Source organism: Falco biarmicus, chromosome 4, assembly GCF_023638135.1.
Source record: "Falco biarmicus isolate bFalBia1 chromosome 4, bFalBia1.pri, whole genome shotgun sequence".
Classification (NCBI taxonomy): Eukaryota; Metazoa; Chordata; class Aves; order Falconiformes; family Falconidae; genus Falco; species Falco biarmicus.
In genome coordinates this window covers 23,645,199-23,668,371 of record NC_079291.1, presented here as the reverse complement: position 1 = coordinate 23,668,371, position 23,173 = coordinate 23,645,199, and the positions used below count along the sequence as shown (strand labels likewise).

At 42.7% G+C, this 23,173-nt stretch overlaps 1 protein-coding gene across 6 annotated transcripts in view; it reads right to left on the bottom strand.

Annotated features, from left to right (window-relative positions):
* The window catches only part of ICE1 (interactor of little elongation complex ELL subunit 1), a 39,313-nt gene extending 31,078 nt beyond the window's left edge, over positions 1-8,235 (bottom strand). For 5 of the 6 annotated variants that reach the window (XM_056335134.1, XM_056335136.1, XM_056335135.1 and 2 more), the window contains exons 1-6: positions 8,086-8,235; positions 7,172-7,230; positions 5,601-5,635; positions 5,157-5,175; positions 4,260-4,371; positions 3,199-3,275 (exon numbers count right to left, since the gene is read on the bottom strand). In XM_056335134.1, coding sequence (XP_056191109.1) covers positions 3,199-3,275; positions 4,260-4,371; positions 5,157-5,175; positions 5,601-5,635; positions 7,172-7,230; positions 8,086-8,166 — 383 coding nt within the window. In that variant the 5' untranslated portion in view covers positions 8,167-8,235. Of the gene's footprint in view, positions 1-3,198; positions 3,276-4,259; positions 4,372-5,156; positions 5,176-5,600; positions 5,636-7,171; positions 7,231-7,837; positions 8,061-8,085 lie in introns of those variants that run through there. The other variant, XM_056335137.1, reaches the window with a different exon arrangement.
* Between the last annotated feature and the right edge of the window lie 14,938 nt (positions 8,236-23,173).

Sequence of the window (23,173 nt, the reverse complement as noted above, 5' to 3'; positions counted from 1 at the left end):
TAATTATAATGAGCACCCTTACATCTGGAACAGTCTATTTTTGAGTACTTCTTTCAAAGTTTGCCTGCAGGAGTGATTTCATACCTAAAACCTTCTTCACAGGAGACGATGCACATTTGTCTCAAGTTACCACACTGCTTGTAAGCTCAGAGATGGGGATTTGCCATCCTTGTAAATACCCAAAACTCAACGAGACAGGGTGCTGAGCAACCTACTTTTGACGCTGGCTCCGAATGGCAGACTGGACCAAAGGACCTGAGAGATAATTTTTGACCTAAATTATTTTACAGTAACTGTAGATTAACATTCATTTTTATCAATGATTCAATACAATTCTGCTTCTGAAGAAGCTCAGCTCTATTACCAAACTCTTGTGACCTCACGCTTAAATTCACCTCAAAGATGTACAAAGTAACGGTAGCATCACAGAACGGCTGAGGTCGGAAGGGACCTCTGGAAGTCATCTTGTCCAACCCACGCTGCTCAGGCAGGGCCATCTAGAGCCAGTTGCCCTGGACCATGCCTGGACAGTTTCTGAGTTGTCTCCGAGGGTGGAGACTCCACAATCTCCTTGGGCAACCTGTGCCAGCGCTCGGTCACCCTTGCAGCAAAGGGAGTGTTTCCTGATGTTCAGAGGGAACCTCCTGTGTGTTCCCGCTGCCGCTGGTCCTGGCACTGGGCGCCACTGAACACAGCCTGGCTCCGTCCCCTTTGCACCCTCCCTTCAGCTGTTCCTAGCCATGGGTAGCAGCAGCCCTGAGACTTCTCTTCTCCAGCCTGAACAGTCCCAGCACGCTCAGCCTTTCCTCAACGGAGACACGCTCCAGTCCCTTCATCATCTTTGTGGCCCTTCACTGGACTCACCCCAGTATGCTCATTTCTCTCTTCTACTGGGGAGCCCAGACCTGGACACAGGACTCCAGGGATACTGGTAGGCTCCTCTGCTGCAAGTGCGCATCGCTGGCTCATGTTCAACCTGGCGTCCACCAGGACCCCCAGGTCCTTTTCTGCCACACTGCTTCCCAGCTGGGTGGCCCCCAGCACACACTGGTGCGTGGGGTTGTTCCTCGCCGGGGGCGGGACTTTGCACTTCTCCTCGCTGAACCTCCCCAGGTTTCTGTCAGCCCATTTCTCCAGCCTGTCAAGCTCACGCTGGGTGGCAACGTGCCCCTCTGGCCCACCAGCCACCCCTCCCAACTTCATCATGGGCAAACTCGCTGCGGGTGCCTTCTGTCCCGTTGTGCAGATCGCTAATGGAGATGTTAAACCTGACTGGTTGCAGTGTACAGCCCTCCTCCTCTCCCGCCAGGGTACACTGCTAGTTACCGGCCTCTAGCCAGACTCTGCGCCACTCATCAGCACCCTTCGGTCCCGGCCATTGAGGCAGTTTTCAATCCACCTCACTGTCTGCTCATCCAGCCCCTGCAGCAATAGCTCGGGGGCCTGAGGCAAGTAGGACACAGTGTCCCAGCCCTTACTGAAGGTCCAGCAGACCCTAGCCACTGCTCTCCCCTCATCTACCAGGTGTGACACCTCATCACAGAAGCCTATCAAGTTGGTGAAGCCACGCTGTCCTCCTGAGGAGTTTCTTGTCCTTCCTGTATCGGGAAGTGTGTTCCAGGGTGAGCTGCCCCATCACTCCCCCAGGGACTGAGGCGAGGCTGACAACCTGTAGATCCCCAGCTCCTCCTTCTTTGAGATATGAGTGACAGATAGGAGACAGGCGATGTATCTACATTGACACACATTGTATATTGCCAGCACATTAAGGTGGCCAGTTCCCTCACGATGCCGTTAGCCATGGGGTAGCTGCTCCCTGATGCTCTCAGGATGATCTGCTAAAAATTTCTTTAAGCTCACAGCACACAAGAGTACCTATACGTGAAATAAGTGCAGTCTGGCAGAAGTGACAACAATGCTGGTCTGCTTGTACAGTCTTTTGGATAATAGTGGCTTGCTGCTGTGCTTGTGAGGACCACTATGTTTCAAAAGTCATGCAAAGATACTATGGTATTTGAGAGATGCTTCAGCCCCTTGATCATCTCCATGGCCCTTCACTGGACACTCTCCAGTATGCCGCCCATCTCTCTCTTATATGGAGCAGCCCAGAAATGGACACAGTACTCTAGGTATGACCTCACCAGTGCTGGGTAGAGGGGAACAATCACCTCCCTCAACCTGCTAGTAACACCAAAATAGCTTAGGAATGTCAAAGTTAAAAATTATAGTCAATTCACAAGGAAGGAAGGAAAGAAGGTGTCATCCACTGGGTTGTGTGCTGGAACACATTAGAAGTAAAAGCTGACTACAAAAACCTGCAGAAAGGTCTTAGAATTCCAAGCAACTAGAGAGCAATCACCGGTGATGATAAATGCAAAGTGATATACACAGAAAAATAACCAGAGTTACAAACTCACAACACCCAGCTGTATATTAGCTGGTTCTCTCGAGAGCCTAAATACCTTTCCATGCAATACCAAGAAGTTACAGTTCCCCGATAAAGGTGATTTAGAGGCTAAGAGCATAACAGAGTTAAAAAGCAATTAGACAAATTCATTCAAGAGTCCATCAAGAGCTGTAAGACATAACACACACATGCTCCAGGCAAGGAAGCCTTTAAGTGGCTGGTTACTGGAAGAACAGGCTTTGGGAGTTATCAAGCCACAGCTTCACAACATTCTGTACTATGGCAGCAAAAATGGCTCCTGCATTTTCAGTGCCAAATCCATCCTGCCCATTTCCAAACATGGTGCATACTTCCAGGCTTGCTGAGCTGTTTCTTTAAAACTGATTATTTTAAGGACTGATTTTAACTGCAGATCACTTTGGCACTATCATCTTCACATTGGCCCCACAGACTTACCAGCAAAACAGAAATGGACAGCAATAACAAAAAGCCAAAACTAAGAACCACTTAAAACTGGAGAAACTATAGTTTCTTCTCCAGTCTAATCCTGTTCTTAAAAACCTTCACTAAACAACCACCAAAAGCCACTTCAAGACAGGATAATAATTAAACTACTATTACCTTCCAGAGTGTTTGCTACAAAATTTAAGACCATTCTTCCACCAGCTGCCTGTTCTAAGAACCCATAAGCATAAAAATTTTAGCAAAATGGAAAGCATATCTAGGTAAAGTACAAGACCAAGTTCTGGAACTGGGAGAAGAAAGGTTGTAGTAAAAGAAGCATCACTCACACAGCATCACTGTTTACTATTTCTTCTTTAATTTTAACATATTCTAGTTGACTCTCCCGATAAATCTTCAGAGAACTCTGTGGAGAAGGAAAGCACAGTTAAAATATCTCCTTACTGAATGCAAACAAAAAGAAAAAAGAAGGTACCCACTTTACCTACTCTAATGAAAACAGTGCATAGCCAAAGAAGTATATTCAGTGAGAAAACAAGTTATAAAAGTCAGGTTATTCTTCTTTAAAGGGAAAAGTTGTAACAAGCAAATAAATCTGTATCTGTCTTTTGAGTATGTGCCTCCAACACCTGTCTGGATAGGAACGCAAAGCTGAAGTCAAAAGTACAACTAGTATACATGATACATACAAATCCTGCTTTTTCTGAAAAAGTGCCATCAGGACACCAGCTAACGCTCACAGAGAAGATTTAAAAAACAGTTCTAAGAAGAAAAAAATAGGTACAGTGATAAGACAAAGGTTGATATCCTACCATACACTGGCTTGAAAAAAATACAAGAAAGAGTGAGGTTTGGGGTTTTTTTTACAGAAATAATAGTAATGTCTAGAAAATACATATATTTAGGCAATTTGAATAGTCAAAAGTTCTTCTTCTGTAGACTAAATCTCAGCTAAGGGACCAGAGAGAAACTGGGAATAAACTCAAGTAGCTAATAATGTAGAAGCACATGTTGAAAACCGTAACAGAAGTAAAATCCTGTTCTGCACAGACCCTCTTTACATCTTTTTAATAATAAAAGTTATAGAGTTTAGTAATGTAATAAGAGAAAACCAAAGGAATTTTAATGTATGTCCTTCCTTCCTAAATAAGGAAATAAAATTCAAGTAATCTGATCACAAAAATCATAGGAACTACAAAAGCCTGAACTTTTTGCCTATCTGAAACCTGCTGCCATTTAATTAATTTCACCTAAAACCAGAGCTGCCTGTCCCAATGAGCTGGAAATAACTGGGCTCATTAAAGCCTACTTCATTAAAATGAGCATTAAATACATAAAGTTCCTTCAGCAGAAAAAGTTCAAGTTATTTAAACCTTTTTAACAAGCCCACCTTTTTCTCTTCCAACTCTGCTTTCAAGGAACCCAACTCTTCCTGGCATTTTTCCAGAGGCAGGATTTTCTGTAGCATCTGCTCCACTTGGCAACGAAGAGCAGAGATCTCTCTGAAACAGGAAATGTAATTGGGGGGAGAAGTTGCCAAAAAACACGGGTGCTTTCGAACTCAATGTTCTGATCCTTCAGGCAAGTGCCTTCAGTATTTTGCTCTTCCCAATGGAAAAGTTACTTGATAGATACCCAAAGGCTTTTAAGAGTCTAAACGTTCTCATTTTTCCATCCAACATATGACATTCAAAGAAAATTCAAGATCTGATTTAAAAACATTAAACTGAGCCTGCAGCTAGATGCAAGCAGATGGCATGTGCCAGACAAGAAGCGCTGCCCTGCTGCCTACACTGAAGTGCCAGAATAAGCGTCTCTACATAGGTAGCGCTGTGAAATAAGAGCAGAGTCCAACTGCTGGATTTTTCAGCAGGGAGGTTGGACTCCATAAAGATTATATGATGCCTCTTCCTCTATAATTAAGCCGAGTAAGCAAGGGCACACAGCCATTACTCAAAGGCAAAATGCTTCATACAAATATGGCTGCCCCGAATACGCTCACATTTAACCACCACCAGAAGATGAGCTCTGCATTTCTACTTGGTCACTTTAGACTCTTATGTAAGACAGGACCAGGAAAGAATTTCACAGAGGTATTGCAGAAGGAAGACAGATTTCTCTCCTCATCAAGGGTACCTTTGCTAGCTATGGCCTAGGAAGCATGGTAAAAGAAAGGACCATATTAAAAGCTCAGCCTAGGGCTGTTGCTGTTACAATGTCAGACTCCTAAACTGCCCAAGACACAGAGAACATAGCATCTTTAGTTAACAGTTTAAATCAAACATACCGTTCAGCAAATTGAAGCTGTAATCTCTTGTTAAGGTAGAAATCAAAAACAGTTTATCAAACATTAAGTATACTTCAATCCAATTGCCACTCACAAAGAAACATCCAATAAACACTTCCACCCAAAAAACACAGGCCTTGCAGAACTGTTTAATCGAAACATTTCAATACATTTGAAATGAATAAGCAGAGAGGGCTTCTTCTGTTACATGAAAATAACTTGAATCATTCTCAGCAATGCAGATCTCAGGTAGTCCATATTAAGACATATACCAGATGCAGCTGGATCTTAAGTGGATAGTTTTAATACCTAAGTCCTATTTTCTTTACAAAGCCTATCCAGTCTGTTCCTTACTAGAGGCATCATCTCTTAACTTAAGCATTAAACAAAAAGCTTCAAGCCCTCTTATACTAATTCTTTAAGAACACTAACAGAAAAGGATATCAGTGCATTTCTGTTGATACTCCGTCAGCAAACGACTGCAAGGAAAAAAAAAAAAGACATTACTAATTTTCTAACTTGATTTTGATGATCAGGTCTTAGAATACCTTTCCCTTTGCTTTATAGATAAATACAGAAAGTGTAAGATTGGTTTGCATTTTCTGATAGTAGTCAATATAACTCTTTGTTTAATTAAGTCATTCAAACCCCAAATCAGGCGGCTTTAAAATAAATAAATAAACAAACCCCAAAAAACAACTAGCAATTACATGAATTCATAGCCATTAACTATTTGCAACTACAAAAAAAAAAAAAACAAAACACACCAACAAAAATCAACAACATTATTTAGGTAAAGAACATAATATACATATAATCTAAAAATATACATATAAGCACAAAATCACGTCCTAGTTCCCAAACTTAAAAGGATGTTTCCTTAGGAAAGAATACACATAAATGTAAGAAAATTAGTTCAAAAAACCCTAAAAGGCTTTAATCTTTACACTATTCTCCTAACAGCCCTAAGAGGGTAATACTTATTCTGATCCAAGGTGCACAGTGGGCCACAAGACAGGACCAAGGAAAGTTAGTCGCTCCTCAAGTGTTATGATTTTTAAGAACGGAGAAGAGAAAGGGCAAGAAAGAGAAATACTGTGACATTAGGGCAATACAGAGAGCTGTGTTACTTTATCTTGTGACACTTCAGAGTAATCAAGTAAGGCAAAAAAGAAGGGCTGAGCTGCATGCAAGTAGTTGGAGAGGTAATTCCCACAAGAAATGTATGCACTGGCAGACAGAAGAGGGACCCAAAGTTTGGAGGCAGGAAAAGCAGAACCCATGGACACAGAGTAAAGGAGCTTTGAAGAAAAGGGTCCCAGTTAAGACAGTGAGGGCTCTTGTAAATACTTTTTGGAAACCAGAATGCAGGACTGGAATTTAGATTCACTAAAGCCAGATTGACACATATGCAGGAAAGGATGCTGAGAAATAAACCATTATAATTAGGAGACAAAGTAAGGCTATTAGGCCATAGCGTGGAGGTGTATGTAACATATCTCCATACAAGCATATGTTGATGGCTCTTGAGAAGTGGAAGCAATTACAGAAAAGAAAGCAAACCATGAGAATTTTATTGTTCTGACTGATGTTTAACATCACTTTTCGCATTCTGGTATTTAATCTCAACAGCATTTCACATTGTAATGCTCAGACTAAATTCTGTTGGAAAGGTTTGTATACACCTGTGCTCAACTTTTAGTTCTCATACTGTATTCTTCACAACAGATAAAATGAAGTCTCTTCCAAAAGCTGCTTCTTCTAGTGTATATATAAGCTACTATAGCTATAGAAAATAGCCCGGTTTTACTACATTTAGGGCAAAAAGTCTGGATTTAGGGCCTGTTCATGAAGAAATTACTTTCATTTTGAGAATTATTTAGTTTTGTGCATTAACAAATATCTATATCCCACAGGGCATATTTGCTGCATTGCTTTAAGAGCAATAAAAAGCAAACTAATCAACCAAAGAAAAAAAACAACCAAACCCCAAACACGGGTACAATTGTACTTACTCTCCATCAATCATTTTTTGCTTCAGTGCAATTAATGCGGCTACATATTCATTTATATTCTGTAAGGAAGAGTCTCAAGTTGGTAAAGAAGTTTCACCCCAAAACTCAATACTATATACACCATAAAAAAAATCCTAAACTGCTGGTGTTCTACGCAACACAATAACCTGTCTCCTTTTGTTCCGTTCTCTTAGTGAACAAGTCATTAACTCACCACAAATATATTCATACAAATACATACAGAAAATGCAGGCTCCACAAGGAAGTATGTGTACTTATACGAGGCTTTACCACAAAAACTATTTAAACTTCGACTCAGCAGTAGCTCATATACTAAAATCCCCATAACTTTTTTTTCCGCAAAATCAAATTAAGCTTTGGCAGAGCGTTACCGATAAACGGCACCTAGCGCAGGTTTTCCGGGCTCTCAATCCATACTCATGCTAAACACACTCCTGCAAGCTGCCAGCAAGGGCCTGCCCCGCAGTGGAAGGGGACACGGGCACCGGCGGGGAACCGGGACACGGGCAGGGCACCGGCGGGGAACCGGGACACGGGCAGGGCCCCAGCCTTGCGCTACAGAACCCTCTGCTCGCCCAAGGGCGCCGGGGGCAGGCGGCCCCCAGACGCTTCTTCCCCGGCGCCGAAGCCGGTGCGAAAGGATACGCCCACCAGCGCACTGGCCGATCGCTCTAGCCACGCCGCGGAGACTCCGCCGGCTAAAGCTGACCGCTGCCGCTGCCTTCACAGAGCCTGCCTGCCGCGTTCGCTATCCAGCCTCCCGCCGCGCCGGCGGCGGCACCCAGCGCTCCCCCCCTCGCAGCGACCCGGCGGAGCCCCACGGCCGCGTCCTTAAGCCGACACCCCGCCTCGGGCAGGCGCTCCGGCGCCAAGGGGCGGCGGCCCGCCGCTACCTGCTGGAGAACACCGCAGTTCGCGCAGGCCGCGGAGGCTGCAGTCCCGGCCGGCGGCGGCGGTGTCTCTCCAGGCATCATAGTGCCGGCCCCGCCGCCGGGCAGTGCGCAGCGCAGCGCACGCGTCCCGCCGCCCGGCCCCGCCGCGCCGCGCCGCCGCCTCAGGAAGGGCCCCTCCGCGCGGGCGGCCACGCCGCCGCCTGACAAGCGGCAGCGGGGAAGGCGGCGAGAGGCGCTCTGTGCAGAGGCCCAGCGCCCGGTGAACGCCGCCGCGGCCCACTGCAGGGAGCGAGTGCTCCCGCTGTGCCGCGCTCTTCCATTAGGACTATTATTATTTTCTTTTTATGCGCGGGCACTTCTGCGGGCGCAGGGCGGCCGTGGCGCAGGCGCAGGCCGGGGTAGCGCCTCTACCTGACAGCCCAGAGGCGGTTCTTCACTTGGAGGCGTGCCCGCTCCCTGGGGCCACATCGCACGGGAGGTTTTCTTTTCACCGAAGCATTCCTAAAGAGATTTTCCCAGGGCAATATTTAGCATCGCATGTCACCGCCATGGCTGCCCGCCTGTGCCGCTGGCACGGAGCGGCCCTGCAGACGGCGGGCTGGGAGCGGGCTGCCGCCGCTGGGCCGTGCCTGCGGCGCCGGAGGAACGGCAGTTGAGGGGACAGCTGCTGACGCTGGGTGACTGATGTCGCATGATTAATAACAATGAATAGCACTTTTGTTGCCCCAACTCCCGGATTCCCGAACCCTGGTTTGGTGTTTAACTCTTATGTTACACGAGCATGTGCACAAGGTTTAGGTGAAGCTGACCCACCCTCTCCTCTCAAGGCATCAAAACTGATGAACGAAGGGACTTCCAGTCAAGGCAGGCAGCCTTGGGAAACAAAGAACAGATCGGGAGAAGCACACCGTTATCGTTACCTAAATTATGCAGAAAGAAGCCTCCAAGGGAGAAAGTTCTGGCCCCAAGAGGGGACAAGCTGATAAGGTGTTGCAACCCACAGAAAATTAGTTGAAAGTAGGACAAAGGCAATTGTGGTAATGGGAGATCGTGACCTCCAACTCAAATAGCGCCCCTGAAAGAGGGCAAACCCCCGCTTGGGGAGCATGTGGAGTTGGTAAAAAACCTCCCCTAGTGCTGTCTGAGGGTGCGCGCTAATTTGCATTAGAAGTGAGAAACTTGTAGCCAGTCCTGTGTGTGAATGAAAGTGAATATTTAATGCACTATGAATATGCAAGTGCTCTCCTGTATATAATGTGTGCCCTCGAGTAGCTTGGTGTGCATGGTAGGAGGGAAAAAACCCCGTGCACCCAGCTCTGCGATCAACCCCTGTTGGCTTTCTAAGCCATCATTTGGTTTGGAGTTTTTTCTGGCTACGCTTTTCGGTAATGGTTTGACTTTAAGGCAAATTAGAGCGAATGAGTTATTAAGGGTTAATTCAGGTTACAAGCACTTTGGGCAGCCTGTTAAGCACTTCCTTAAGCTCTGCAAATGCTTTTGTTCAGAAAAGGAACTTTCCAAAGGAAGCACCTCCACGTGATCGATGGGCTGGTAGGAAGCCCGTCACAAGCAATGGGCTCAGCAAAAGTAGGGAAAGGGTTATTCTGGCAGGGGGACATTGCGACCACCAGCTCAAGAAACTCCCTGATTCAAAAGGAAGTGGAGATTGAGCATGTGGGATAATTCACATAGGAAGTGGGAGAATTGCTTAACAAATAGGAAAATGATTTTTAAGTAATGCAAGAGTTGTGTTAACTTGTAACCAATGAAGGCTGATGGCTTTGTTGAAACCTATAAACAGTGTAAAGGTGTGGCAATAAGGGAGCTAAGAATTTGTGGGTAACCACCTGGCTCCCTCCTTTGTGCAAACTAGAATAAAAGAATAGAATACCTCAAGTTGGTGTGTAAATTGGTGCTGCACACCAGGCAACGAACCTGCCTGTGGAACAGCGTTACTGTCGAGGCACGATCCCATCCCATTATCTCCAAAGCAATCATTCACTATCTAGCACACAGGATAGATGGTTGCACAGTGTGTGATTTAGCCTGTGGGTTTTGTTTTGGTTGTGTTTTCTTTTCTATTCAGCTCATGCTGTTGGACTTTTAAAATTTATTTTTAAGTTACTAACTTTTTTATTTTTGTTAATTTCATATTTTTGTATACATTACTATATATAATTTATAACTTTTATTAATTTATAAATTAATCTAAAGTATTAAATTTACTCTTTATTTACTCTTTGTAACGTTGCTGCTGGTTCCACAACTTCTAGTCTATCTGAAACTTTCTCTCGCTCACAGTTTATCCAGGTACTTCAGATTTTTTTTTCACTCATTCCTTTGTAGCAGTTTGTACGTATTCCCCAGGGGAGTCCCTATTCATCTCTAGATCTGGGGAGCCATGTTCAGTCTTCCTTCTCACTAACAGTAGTGTGTACAGCTGCAAAGTTAACTGGATGTTGATGAAGACATTGAAACTTGTAAGTGCTCTGATCAAATAGAGTTATTTCAGGCTTTCTCAGTCTTTCTACTTTGAGTGCTTTACAATATAACAAAATACTTATTAGAGCAGGATAGAGTTTAAATGACAGTGTCAGTGGAATGAATCACTCCCTCTGCAGGGAGTAAATTTCCCATGTGAAGTGCCCTTCCTAGGGAATGGAGCTGAGGGCTACTTGGTTTAGATTTGGGAGTTTGGGGCCATGGTTAGGTCAGGTAACAGGGCACTTTATTAGGTGAGATATTTAAGGGCAGGGTTCTACAGAAAGAAACCATGCTTTCTCAAAAAAGAAGTGAATAGGTAAGATGCTTTCAGAAGAGTGCAGTGTTTCTTGTGACTATTTGTGCCTAAGTGAAAATGTTATCATAATTCTGTTTTAACATTGATGACACCCAAATTTTCTAGTTGTTTTTACTTCTTCTATAAAAGCTCATAAGTTTCAATGCTTCAGGCTCTGAATACATGCAGAACTAGGCAAGTAAACTTAGGAAAAATTGCCATTTTATTTTTTATGTTAAGTTCCCATTCCTTGACAAGAAAATACTTTAAAGCTCTGTTTTAACATACCCTACATAGACAAGTTGTTACAACCATTTCTTCGAAAATAAAGAGATTTTAAAATTTAAAACAAAGAGTATGAAATAATTGTAAACTATGTGTTTGGGGATTTTTAATTGCACTTAACTTGATTAGGCCAAGAAGACGACAGATGGAAGGTCTTGGAGTTTCAAAGTTTTGGTCCATTATATCTCAAGTCATGAGCATATCACAGTTCAGAGGATGCATGGGGATGGGAGGGCACTAAGAAGGGATATAAAAGAGGAGGGTTATAAATCTGGAATTTAAAAAACCCGTGAGTTTGACAGTAGAGTTATGCAGACTAAGATATGTGTGCCATGAGGTCCAAGTCACAGAGACATTGGTCTCTTTTGTTGGTGATAAACCAGAAAATTAGCCACTGTTGATAACTCTGAATCTGCTTTTTGCTGAATGGGGCTATTTGAAAAGAATGAAATAATGCCTTCAGGGTTATTGTATTTATATAGCAGAACTGAAATAGCCAGCATCACATATATATGATTTCTTTACTGTTGCTTATAAAGACATCATAAACTGTACCTCCTGTTTCTCATTAATTAAGATCATACAGAATCAGATGCTGATGTTCCCAAAGAAGTTCTGTGCCAACAACACTCAGGTGGTCATTTGCAGCACAAAAGTGTCATCCCCTCACCACCAGTAACTGAAGGCAATATTGATGATAGGTGCAATTAGAGAGGCTCTGCAGAGGAAATGAAGATACCTAACCATATTCACAGCTTGTCAACACGACAGCAATGTGGTCTCTGACAGTCTCAGCTTTATAGCAGAAAAGTTCATTAACTATAGTAAGTGTGAAAGAAGCTTGTATTAATCCAGTACTGTGGCAGTGTATTTGGAAGAAAAGGGACATGTGGCCTATCAAAAGTCACTCTTGCTTTAGCAGCTTGACATGATTAAAGGCTTTGCCCGCTCAGCAAGGCCACAAGGTTGTGTGAGAAAGACACCGAGAATAAAGAAAACGGGATCTTTGGCAGTCAAGCAGGCAGAAAAACAGGAGCTGAGTTTGGAGCTGATAACTGCAAGAATGTCAACGATTTTAAAGATGGGACTAACCACTTGTATGCTTTTAACCAATTAATATCTGTATAGCAGTGTGTGAAGAGTGTATGTAACCAATAGAACTAAGGTGTGACGTCTGTATGAATATTAACATTGTATATAACCTTGCAGAAACTTCAGTAAAGTGGCTTCAACTAGGATCATATTGATATGTTGTTGAGTCCGTGATTTTGCTCCTGCAATTGGCTCCCGAACCCTTACATTTTTATATCGAAAACGACTTGAAGATGACATTGAGGAGTTGCAGGAGGGCCTGACTGGAAGACCGACCAGCTGGACTGGTACAGGGGAGTCGGAGGATGGCTCGGAGAAAGTTTCTGCAGCAGATCAGCCAGCGAGGTGAGCGGGAGGGAGGGAGGAGAAATGGGAAATAATTTAACCAAAGAAGAAGAAGCAGTTGTTAAACAACTCCAACATATTCTCTCTAAAAGACCAATTAAATATGATGAATCTCACTTAAAGTGACTACTTGAATGGACTAAAGAAAGAAATTTATTAGCTGGAGTAGGAGCGGCTTTTGAACTATGTACAATTGGAGCTGCTCTGTGGGATGATATCAGTGATGGGTCTAAAGAAGCAAAGGGGTTAGCGACCCTTTGGAAGCTGATTAAATTAACCTTACAAGAAATGAAGGCAGAAAGAACAGCTGCCTCATTGGCATTTGTTGCTTTGTCTCCAAATGCTAGAGCTCATCCAAAAACTGCAAATGGAGGAATTAGTATTTTTGATGCTGTAGATCCGCCTTCATGGGCGCCAGCAGTTGCTCTGCAAGGATTGCATCAATTCTTGCCTGCTACTGCGTACAGACCAAAAGAACAGCAACCCTCCACATTTGACCATGAGGCTGAGGCTACTAGTGACAAGCTAACCGATAAGTCTGTATCACAATTGACTTTAGAAGCTGCAAAATTATTGCATGAAAATAAGGTGGCAGAAAAGACTCTGTCTCCACCACCCACCCACCACCACCAGAACCTGTAATCCAATTAGAGAAGGCAGCTGACCGAGAAGGATATAAAGATGATAACGTGACTGGTGGTGCAGTCTCATCTTTGTATCCTCCTTTGACGCAAGCAACACCACCTACACCAGATGAACTTAATAATAAGACAGATTATTTAGAAGATCAAGTATGACAGATGAAAGAAAAATTAGAAAAATTAGAAACTACTCATCAGGAGCAACCTATCCTCGTATCCTTGTCTACAAGCGCCAACTCACGTGCCCGGGCCAGTTATGATACAGATGCCTAAACCATCTGTGCCGGAGCTAGATTATAGTGATCCCCGACATAAATGGCGGGGAATGATAAGAGATGCTTTAATTGAAGGTGAAATCATTCAAACACCTGTGCCTTCTCCAGTTGTTGTTGCACTGGGTGGTAATACTCAGAATAACTAGTGGGCTCCACTTGGCTGGAAAATTTTAAAGGAAGCAAAGAATGCTATAGCACAGTATGGGTTGAAATCATCTTATACTGATGCTGTTCTGTCACATCTTTTCTCAGGAATGTTATTAGTGCCAGGAGATACTAAGTTTATTGCAAAGACGTTGCTATCACCGGTACAACAGGTTCACTTTTCCCATCATTGGCAAGAACTCTGTGCTGCCGCTGATACTGAAAATCACGATCGACAGCAGGGGAACCCGTTGCATCAGGCTACTGCACAAATGCTAATGGAAACGGGTCCATTTGCTGACACTGCCTGGCAGGCTCGTTCTGCGGTAGAAGTATTACGACAAGCTCAAGATTTGGCTTTCAGAGCAATGAAAAGCGTGCCTGAAAGTGGTAAAACTAACCCACCGTATAGCACTGTTCAACAAAGGGAAAATTAACCATATATGCAATTTGTCAATAGATTAACCCATGCGCTAGATAGATTAACCCAGATCTGTCAGCTGATGTGAAAGAGAAACACTTACAATATTTGGCTTTTGAGAATGCTAATCCTAGAACTAAGAGAATATTATGTACATTACCAAAGGGTGCTTCTTTGGCAGCTGTGTTGGAAGCTTGTGATAGAATTGGTGGTCCAGAAGAAAACGCAGCCCTCATGGCTTCTGCTTTCTCAGCTGCTGTCCGGCCTCTCATTCAAAACAAAAAGGGGAACAGAAATTCTACTTGTTTTAATTGTGGAAAAGTAGGTCATGTTAAATCACAATGTACACTTAGAAGAAGAGGTAGAAATGTTAAATCGATTGTTAAAACAAATAATGCAGGGGCTACGTTTGCAGGAGCTTGTAATCGATGTGGAAAAGTTGGGCATAAAGTAGCAGAATGCCGATCAAAGTTCAGTATTACTGGACAAGCTCTGGGAAACTTCCAGCAGACATAAATGTAGGTGTTTGGACTGTGTCCCCACTGCAACAACAAGCAGTGCTGGAGTGAACATGGCAACATTGTGTCAATTATATGTGGCTTGGGCTTTAAACCCAATTAGAACAAACTATCCAGAATTATTAATTTATCACTATATGGATGATATCTTGGTAGCTGATAACGATATGTCCACTACAACAATTTTATCAGAATTACGATTTTATCTGGACAGTTCTGATCTTAAAATAGCCCCAGAAAAGGTTCAAAAAACAAAACCTTGGAATTACTTGGGTTGGGTTATTACCTCAGCTCAAGTAAAACCCCGAAAGATTGCAATAAAAACAGAGATATCCACATTGGCAGATGCTCAAAATTTGATTGGGGATACCCAGTGGATTAGAAAATTGATTTGGGATACCCAGTGGATTAGAAATCTTTCTGTAATTTCAAATGAAGATTTGGCACCATTGTTGCCATTATTGTCATCTAGTACAAATGCCGAGGAAGAAAATTAACAGAAATTCAGCAAAAGACTTTAGATCATATTGGACAGAAAATAGTTAATTTGGCAGCAGCTCATTATGATCCTGATTTGCAAATACAATTAATCATAGTCAATGGAGAAAAAACTAGTAACCACCCTTTTGCTCTTTTGGCTCAATGGGATAAAATTGTAACAACCCTTTGAAAATCTTGGAATGGATATTTTTATCATTTCAGCCCAGAAAGTCTATTGTGACTCGAATGGAATTATTTGCTCAACTTAATATGAAAGGTCACTCCAGACTAGTAGAAATGTCTGGTATAGAGCCACAGATTATAATAATTCCTCTAGTCCAAGCATATTTTGAATGGGCTATAGAACATTCCGTAGATTTGCAATTAGCTTTACAAGGCTATGCTGGTCAGATAATAAACACTTATCCTTCACATAAGTTGTTTTCCTTTTTGCGTGGTAACCTACTTGAAAACATCCCTGTATGATCTGAAGTACCAGTCAAAAGACTTACAGTTTTCACAGATGCTGGTAAAAATAGCAAGCGTGCAGCAATTACATGGAAAGAGGGTGACGTCTGGAAAGATCACGTGATTCCTGGAACACCGTCAGATTCTTTACAGATGTTAGAATTGACTGCTGTAGCTTGATTTTTTTCTCATTGGCCCACCACTGCTTTAAATATTGTTTCTGATTCCCTATATGTCGTTGGAGCAGTACAGCGATTGGAACATGCAGTATCAAAGGAACTAACTAATGCTGTTTTATCTGCTTTATTTCAGTATTTGTTAATGCTGTTAAATCAATGTACAAGTGCATATTTTATTACACATATCAGGAGTCATTCTGGAATTACATCAGGTTTAGCAGAAGGCAATGATCAAGCTGACATGCTAGCAGCCCCTGTGTGGAGTGGCCCCCCAGTGAACTGCTTTGAACAAGCACACCAATCACATGCATTTTTTCACCAGAGTGCAAAAATGCTGTCGCATCGATTCGGCATAACGCATTCAGATGCCACAGGTATTGTACAATTCTGTCCTGTCAGCAATTCAGTTTTGGAATTGGCCTTGGGGCAAATCCACGTGGTTTACAGCCATTGCAATTGTGGCAAATTGATGTCACTCACATAGTAGAATTCAGCAGACTAAAATACATGCATGTCACAGTTGACACCTTTTCTTCCCTTATATGGGTCACTCCTCTCATGAGTAAGACAGCAAAACATGTTAAAAAACATGTACGTGGATGTTTCGCAGTTATGGGTGTTCCACAGTGTATTAAAACGGATAACGGTCCAGCATATGTTTCACATTTCTTTGCTCAACTTTGTCAGCTTTAGGGTATCCGGCACCAAACAAGTATTCCAAATTAGCCTACTGGTCAGGCCATCATTGAACATGCACATCAAGTTTTAAAAAGCTTACTCGCAAAACAAAAAACGGGGGAAATGGGTCTATCCCTGCAATAACATATTTGGAAAGTTTTATATGTCATTAATTTTTTGCGCTTAGCAGGTACATCAGAAAATCCACCCATAGTTGTTCACGGAAAAGCATTAAGCAGTGATTTATCAACAGTAAATACTAAAAGAGTCAAAGTAATGTATAAAGATAAACACTGGTCAGTGGACAGGTCTGGCAGAAGTACAATTAACCGGGAGAGGATATATGTGTATCATTACAGATTCTGGACCAAAGTGGATTCTGGCTCCTTGGTTAAAACCATGGAAATTACCTGCCATTGATGGGAGGAACACGACAATAAACGACACAGGAGATTTGGCTGACAATAAGAGCCAGTCATCATCTTTGTCCAGTCTGCCGCCAGTGTAGTTTGTATATAATCTGTCATCATACATTTTGTGGTAAAAATATAATCTATTATAACAGATCTCCAGAGATATATTTCACTAAGATTAAGTCCATATTGTGTTAGATGTGATCATACTAACATTTTTTAAGTAATCCAAAAAAGATATTTTTTGTGTTAGGACTCATAGATTTGTAAGGATTTAAAATGAGAATTGTTGTTATTTTATGGGGATTGTGCTTGCTGTTTAAGTATGTAGATATGATAGAACAAACACATAGGTTATTTAAGAATACGCAAATGTATGGGTTACTCTTGCTAATGCTACTGGTCAAGACTCTATCTGTTTATCTATGTCAACTCCAGAAGATCCCTTTCGTACTTGTCTAACAGGGGTTCCAACTTTTGACCCAAACCAATTTAAAGGATGGGTCAGCAAAAGTGAAATTCTAAACAAAGCTGAAGTTATTGCCTTTACTAAATTGACCTGGCCCCACTCAATGCTATTAAAAACTTGGCAGACATTGCAAGAAGGGTTTCCACAACTTGAAGATGCTATGCAGGCTGCACTTATTATTCAACATCTGAATGTTTCTATGATACCACCTCAAGAGTTAGATCTTTTAAGATCTCTGAAATGTAACCAATCCTGCATCAAGTTTGGGAATAGAGAGGCATTATTTGACAACTTTCTTCAAAAGGTATTGAAAAAAGGGCCATTATTGACAAACCCCAACCAAAGTTTTTTGGGTAACCCCTAGGGAGCACTGGTATAGAAATACTAGCTATACTGTAACAGAGGGTTATGGGTCAATCTTACGGCATCATCACAACCCCAAGCATTGCCCGAAGGGTTGTTTCTGATTTATGGTGATAGAGCATGGCCTGGAATCCTGGCTAAGGCTCTGGGAGGGCCTTGTTATTTAGGCAAGTTAACTATGTTTGCTCCTACTCAAAGACAAGTATTAAATCAAACCCTGTGGAATAATAACAAATCAGTGCACAGGAAAAAGCAAGCAGTATGGCAACTGAGTGAAAACTGCAATGACAAAATTCAACTTCGGAACACTCCGAGTGGTTTCTTCCGTGTTTATACCATGGGTTGCTGCTGGCAAAGCACTCAGCAATATACAAATGTTGGGATGTTGGGCTGCTAAACAGCTTAACCTGATGTCAGATATTTTGAAAAGTTTATTGGTAGATTTGGATAGCGTAAGGCATGCTACCTTACAAAACTGTGCAGCCATTGACTTTTTATTGTTAGCACATGGGCACAGATGTGAAGATTTTGAAGGTATGTGTTGTATGAACCTGTCTGATCACTCAGTTTCAATTCATAAGCAATTAGAACCATTAAGAGCAAACATGAAGAAACTCACTGTAACAGATGGAGGGCTGGACCAATGGCTCAAGGGTTGGGGAATTAATGGATGGTTATTAGATATGGTTGAACAAGGTGTAAAAATTTTAATTATTTTGGTTTTGATGCTTTTGATTCCTTGTATTTTTAAATGTATCTATGGAATAATGGAAAAGGCTTATTAAGCATGTTTTGGTAGTCCAAGAAGAAAAAGGGGGAATTGTGGCAATGTATTTGGAAGAAAAGGGACATGTGGCCTATCAAAAGTCACTCTTGCTTTAGCAGCTTGACATGATTAAAGGCTTTGCCCGCTCAGCAAACAGGAAAACAGGAGCTGAGTTGGGAGCTGATAACCACAGGAATGTCAACAATTTTAAAGATGGGACTAACCACTTGTATGCTTTTAACCAATTAATATCTGTATAGCAGCATGTGAAGAGTGTATGTAACCAATAGAATGAAGGCATGATGCATGTACAGATACAAAAATTGTATATAACCTTGCAGAAACTTAACTAAAGTGGCTTCAACTAGGATCATGTTGATATGTCGTTGAGTCCATTATTTCACTCCTGAACAGCATGATAGTTTCATTTCCACATACTCCCCAGAGAGCTCTTGCATAAACAAAGACTTAAAGGACTGGGTGATTTTTGAGGTGTCAATGGATTTAGTGTTTGAAAAATCCTAACACAATCTCCAGCTGGGACAAACTTAAGGCTGATTTTCATCGTTGGTGTATTAATTGAAGAAATTATTACTGAATGTCACTGCTTATGAATACCACTTTTTGTTACATTAGTGAAGAGCTCTGAACATCTATTTTCTTAAAAAAGTGCATAAGTGCTGAAGGAAAGCAGTAGAGAAGTACTGCCATTTACATAAAACCAATATGTGAACTAGCAGAATGCAGCAGCCAGAAATACCTCCTGCTAGCCAGAAATAGCAGTCAAGGGTTAGAACATCATTATGTGCAAATCAAAACCAGAAAAATCTGCATGTTGGATTTCAAGCACCTCTGACTCAAAGCTGCTTCACTGTTAGAGGGCAGCTGCTCACAGAGGGCGGCAGTCCTGAAGGGCAGAGAAGTCCAGGAAGGCTGACATTCTTCTAGAAGGAAATAAAGGCACAGGAGCAGGACATTTCCATGTGCTGCAACAAAAGCTAGCAGGAACAAGACCAGCCTGGCTGAACAGAGAGCATTGGCTGGAACTCAGGAAAACAAGGAGAGTTTGTGACCTTTGGAAGAAGGGGCAGGCAACTCAGGAGGATTACAAGAATGCTGTGACACTATGCAGCGAGAAAATCAGGCCAGAGCCCAACTAGAACTTAACCTGGCTACTGCCATAAAAGACAATAAAAACAATTCTATAAATATATTAACAACAGGAATGCTAAGGAGAATCTCCATCCTTTATTGGATGTGGTGGGAAGAAACATAGTAACAAAAGATGAGGAAAAGCCTGAGTACTTAATGCTGCCTTTGTCTCAGTCGATAATAAACCAACTGTTTGAGTACCCAGCCCCGTGAGCTGGAAGACAGGGATGAAGAATGAAACCCCCATAATCCAAGGAGAAGTGGTCAGAAACCTGCTGCACCACTTAGACACACACAAGCTTATGGAGCTGGATGAGGGTCACCCAAAAGTACTGAGGGAGCTGGTGGAAATGCTCACCAAGCCACCTTCATTTATCAGCAGTCCTGGCTAACTGGGGAGGTCTCACTTGCCTGGAGGTTAGCCAATATGATGCCCATCTACAAGGGTCAGAAGGAGCAAGGGAAGGTTATGGAGCAGATCATCCTGAATGCCATCACTTGGCACATAGAGGACAAGCAGGTCATAAGGCCCAGCCAACACAGGCTTAGGAAAAGCAGGTCCTGCTTGACTAACATGATCTCCTTCTCTGACCAGGTGACCTGCTTAGTGGGTGAGCATTGCATTTTGAGTCTAAACCAGTTTGCCTCACACAGGGCACCAATTGTCACAGCACAAGCAACCTAGCAAAAAAGTCCTTACTGTTAGTCAGATTCTACTGTTCAAGCTGTTTCTCCACCTTCTTGAGACCAGACCATCCTCCTCCTCATGTCTGCTACATTGGGGTTACCTCCTCCAGGCTCCTCATTCATGCAAATCCTCTCTTCATCCAGAACCTCCCTCTCCCATACTCCTCAGGGCTATTTAACCACTTTGTGGGGATGAGCTAGAGCTGCACATCCTCCATGTCAATCAACCCACTGCCTTTGAGCAAGGCCACAGCTGCACGTTATCAATGTCAATCAACCCACTGCCTTCACTCCTCTACAGGTGAGGGAAAGGCTCTGGGTGGTGTCTACCTGGACTTTAGCAAAGCCTTTGACACCATCTCCCACAGCATCTCCTGAAGAAACTGGCTGCTTGTGACTGGGCTGTGTGCTATGCGCTGGGTAAAACACATGCTGGGTGGCCAAGCCTGAAGCGTGGTGGGGAATGGAGTCACATCCCGCTGGTGCCCATCACACGGGGTGTTCCCAGGGCTCCATGCTGGGGCCTGTCCTGTTCAATATCTTCATCAATGATCTGGAGGATAGGATCGAGCACACCCTCAGTCAGTTTACAGATGACACCGTGTTGAGTGGGAGTGTTGATCTGCTGGAAGGATCCCTGTGCAGAGGTGTCTAGGCAGGCAAACAAATAGGATCCCACTTTTCTTGTTGCCTAAACTCCCAAATTACCAAACCCTGGTTTGGTGTTTAACTCTTATGTTACACGAGCATGTGCACAAGGTTTAGGTGAAGCTGACCCACCCTCTCCTCTCAAGGCATCAAAACTGATGAACGAAGGGACTTCCAGTCAAGGCAGGCAGCCTTGGGAAACAAAGAACAGATCGGGAGAAGCACACCGTTATCGTTACCTAAATTATGCAGAAAGAAGCCTCCAAGGGAGAAAGTTCTGGCCCCAAGAGGAGACAAGCTGATAAGGTGTTGCAACCCACAGAAAATTAGTTGAAAGTAGGACAAAGGCAATTGTGGTAATGGGAGATCGTGACCTCCAACTCAAATAGCGCCCCTGAAAGAGGGCAAACCCCCGCTTGGGGAGCATGTGGAGTTGGTAAAAAACCTCCCCTAGTGCTGTCTGAGGGTGCGCGCTAATTTGCATTAGAAGTGAGAAACTTGTAGCCAGTCCTGTGTGTGAATGAAAGTGAATATTTAATGCACTATGAATATGCAAGTGCTCTCCTGTATATAATGTGTGCCCTCGAGTAGCTTGGTGTGCATGGTAGGAGGGAAAAACCCCCGTGCACCCAGTGCTGCATTTGGTTTGAGAGTTTTCCTGGCTACGCTTTTTGGTAACATCCTCACTAAAGAGGCAACACTTTGGGATGGAAGTGCAGTCTTCACTTTTTCTTACTTACTATCCCCAGTACCCTGGGATGCAATAATAATAAGGAAAGAACTCATTTAACACAGACTTGAAACAGCTCTTTCATTTAGATATTAGCAGACAAGGATATTGTTATTTTGTTATTGTAAATATTACACAGCACCTTAGGAAAAAAATAGCTTGCAAAGGGACTTCTGAAGGTCTGTTATCCAACCTGCTCAAAGTGGATTTAACTACAGGTTAGATCAGGTTGCTCAAGGCCCTGTCTAAGTGATTTTTTAAAATCTCCAAGGATCGCACCATTTCCCTAGCCAACCTTTTTTACTGTTCCAAGAGTGAAGAATCTTTTTCTCATCTTCAGTTGGATTTGCAGTAGTTTCAGCTTGAGTCTGTTGCTTCTTGTTTATCTGTGCATCTCAGAGAAGAGCTTGGCTTAGTTTTCCCTGTAAATCTGATACAAGAATTATTAACTGTAAAAAAGTAAAAGGGGTAGGAGGGGAGTAAATAACTATAGTGAAATACAAGAAAGAATTTGAAAACCAGAAAATGTTCATTAAATCCTTATGGTTAACAAAACATGGCCTTAAGAGAAGGGACAGACACCATAAATTGGTCAGGCTGGGGCTTAACAAGGTAAACTCAAGGAGAACCCAGTGGTTAATAAGACCGAACAGAAAATTAATTGAACTGTGTGTGAACTGTTCTAATTAGCACACTAAAAGACCCACCCTCCAGTGAAACAGAACAAGGTCTTAAAAAGATTGGTCAGGTTGAGTTTGATACAATGCTCTGGGTTATGCTCTGTTTGTGTTGAGAAAGGAATGTACTCATGTACTCTGAATAATTAGAAAAGGTTCCACTGCAGATGTTAAAGGAATGTACCACTGACAACGTTAAAGGAATGTGCTCTGAATAATTAGGAAAGATAAGGTGGGCACCTGAAGGAGATGAGACCATAAGTCAGAAAATTGTTGAACAAAGAAAATTGAAAGGTTTATTCCACCTAGATCCCACCTATTATGAATGGAATGATTGGGTGTCAAAATCAAGTGAATATGTATGTAAAGATGTTGTAACCTCTCACAAAAACTGTATAAAATACCCAACTTTTCACTGAAAACTTCGGAGCTAGTTTGTCTGGTGCGAAACGGCTAGCTCCCCAGCGTTGCACAAAATAAATACCTTTGCTGCTTAAAGACAAAATTAGTCTCTGGGCAGTTACTCTGTGCCGTTTTGGCATCGCCAGAAGGAAGCCCCCTACTAACAAAGCCCCCTCCCCACAAGAACGTGCCCAGTGCAAGAAAAACCTTTAGATGAAAAAAAGTACCTTTAAATTGAGAAGAGGTTTCTAAGAACCGGTAAGAATTCAGTGTGACTAAACGTCATTGTAAACAGTTGGTCAAAGAGGTTTCACCATGTGTTCGGAGGGGTGCCAGCTTTGTGGATTTACCACCTAGCACCCATCTCTGCACAGATGCGCAATAAAGAAATACTTCAGGTCTCGGTGAAGAGCCCGGATTTGCGTAACAAACCCACTTAGGTATTTGAAGATAGCAGTCAGATATCTCCTTTAGTC